General features: G+C 52.8%; 1 protein-coding gene across 1 annotated transcript; it reads left to right on the plus strand.

Annotated features, from left to right (window-relative positions):
• Nucleotides 1–297: 297 nt before the first annotated feature.
• On the plus strand, nt 298–828 carry PHYSODRAFT_528984 (hypothetical protein; the record flags this gene model as incomplete). Its single annotated transcript, XM_009538790.1, has 1 exon — nt 298–828. A coding segment is annotated over one exon (531 nt), but the record flags the coding sequence as incomplete, so codon positions are not given.
• Nucleotides 829–1,072: the final 244 nt, after the last annotated feature.

Here is a 1,072-nt window from a genome sequence, read left to right on the forward strand (position 1 = left end):
ATGCACCAAGGTGGATTCAACGACCAAACCCTGAACGCGTTTCAGAGTGGTGGTGATGGCTCTGAGTCCAGCCCACTGGCACAACGTAGTGGGTTGAGGAAAACCTTCGCGTTATGTGCCCCAGCGTACGTCGGCCAAGAGCTGAGAAGGAGAAGAATCGACCAAGCTGACCGACATTGCATGGCCGTGTCCCAAGGTTAATCTCCCAATTCAGCAAACCTGCGTTCAGACAATGTGCATTCAGACAATGAGCGTCTGGACGCAGAATCCCCGTTTGAGTTTCGACTTCGGCCGGATGAACGCTATGGCTGGTGGGATGATCACGAACCTGACGATGCGCATGAAGTTGCTATGGTGCATGGTGCTGAGAATGACTGCCGAACAAAGATCGTCCTGGACACTGGTGCATCCGTAAGCATGCTGAGCTTCGACTTTGCGTGTAAGGTAAAGATCAAGCTCCGACCACACAAACAGACGAATGTTTCAGGGTTGGGGGGTGCTCCGACCAACATTTCAGCGCATGCTGAGGTCAAGATCACGCTCGGACCTAGAGTTGTCTACATTTTCCGGCTTTGGGTCGCCAACATTGGTGACGGCGTGGATGTTTTACTTGGTATGAACTTCATGTTCAGCGCCGGTGTGCGATTGTCGACTCGAGAAGGCTTGATCCAACTTCCGGACGAAGAGACGATTCAGATGTACGGTGAGCCCGACCGCAGTCGAATGGGTTTGGACCATCCGGTGCGGCCAGCGGAGATGTTGTTCCTGAAACCAGGACGAAGTGTTATTGTGCGTATCGACTATGGTGAATCTAACCCTCAGCGCTAAGTTGTGTGGGCTGGACGCTGAGACCGATGGGTGACAGCGATCATTTATGCGGCCAAGTCTTGGCCGACTGCGATCAAGGTTGTGAACATCTCCGACAAGCCGGTTTGGATTGACACACAGATCCCGGTGGCTAGAATTGTGGAGCATGGATTCTTTCCTCGTGCTGGCCGCTTTGTGCGTTCAGGCAAAAGACAGTATCAAGAGTGGCAACAACTCATTCTCGAGACCACTCTGTCCGATCAAG

The sequence above is a fragment of the Phytophthora sojae genome, assembly GCF_000149755.1.
Source record: "Phytophthora sojae unplaced genomic scaffold PHYSOscaffold_12, whole genome shotgun sequence".
Lineage (NCBI taxonomy): Eukaryota > Oomycota > Peronosporomycetes > Peronosporales > Peronosporaceae > Phytophthora > Phytophthora sojae.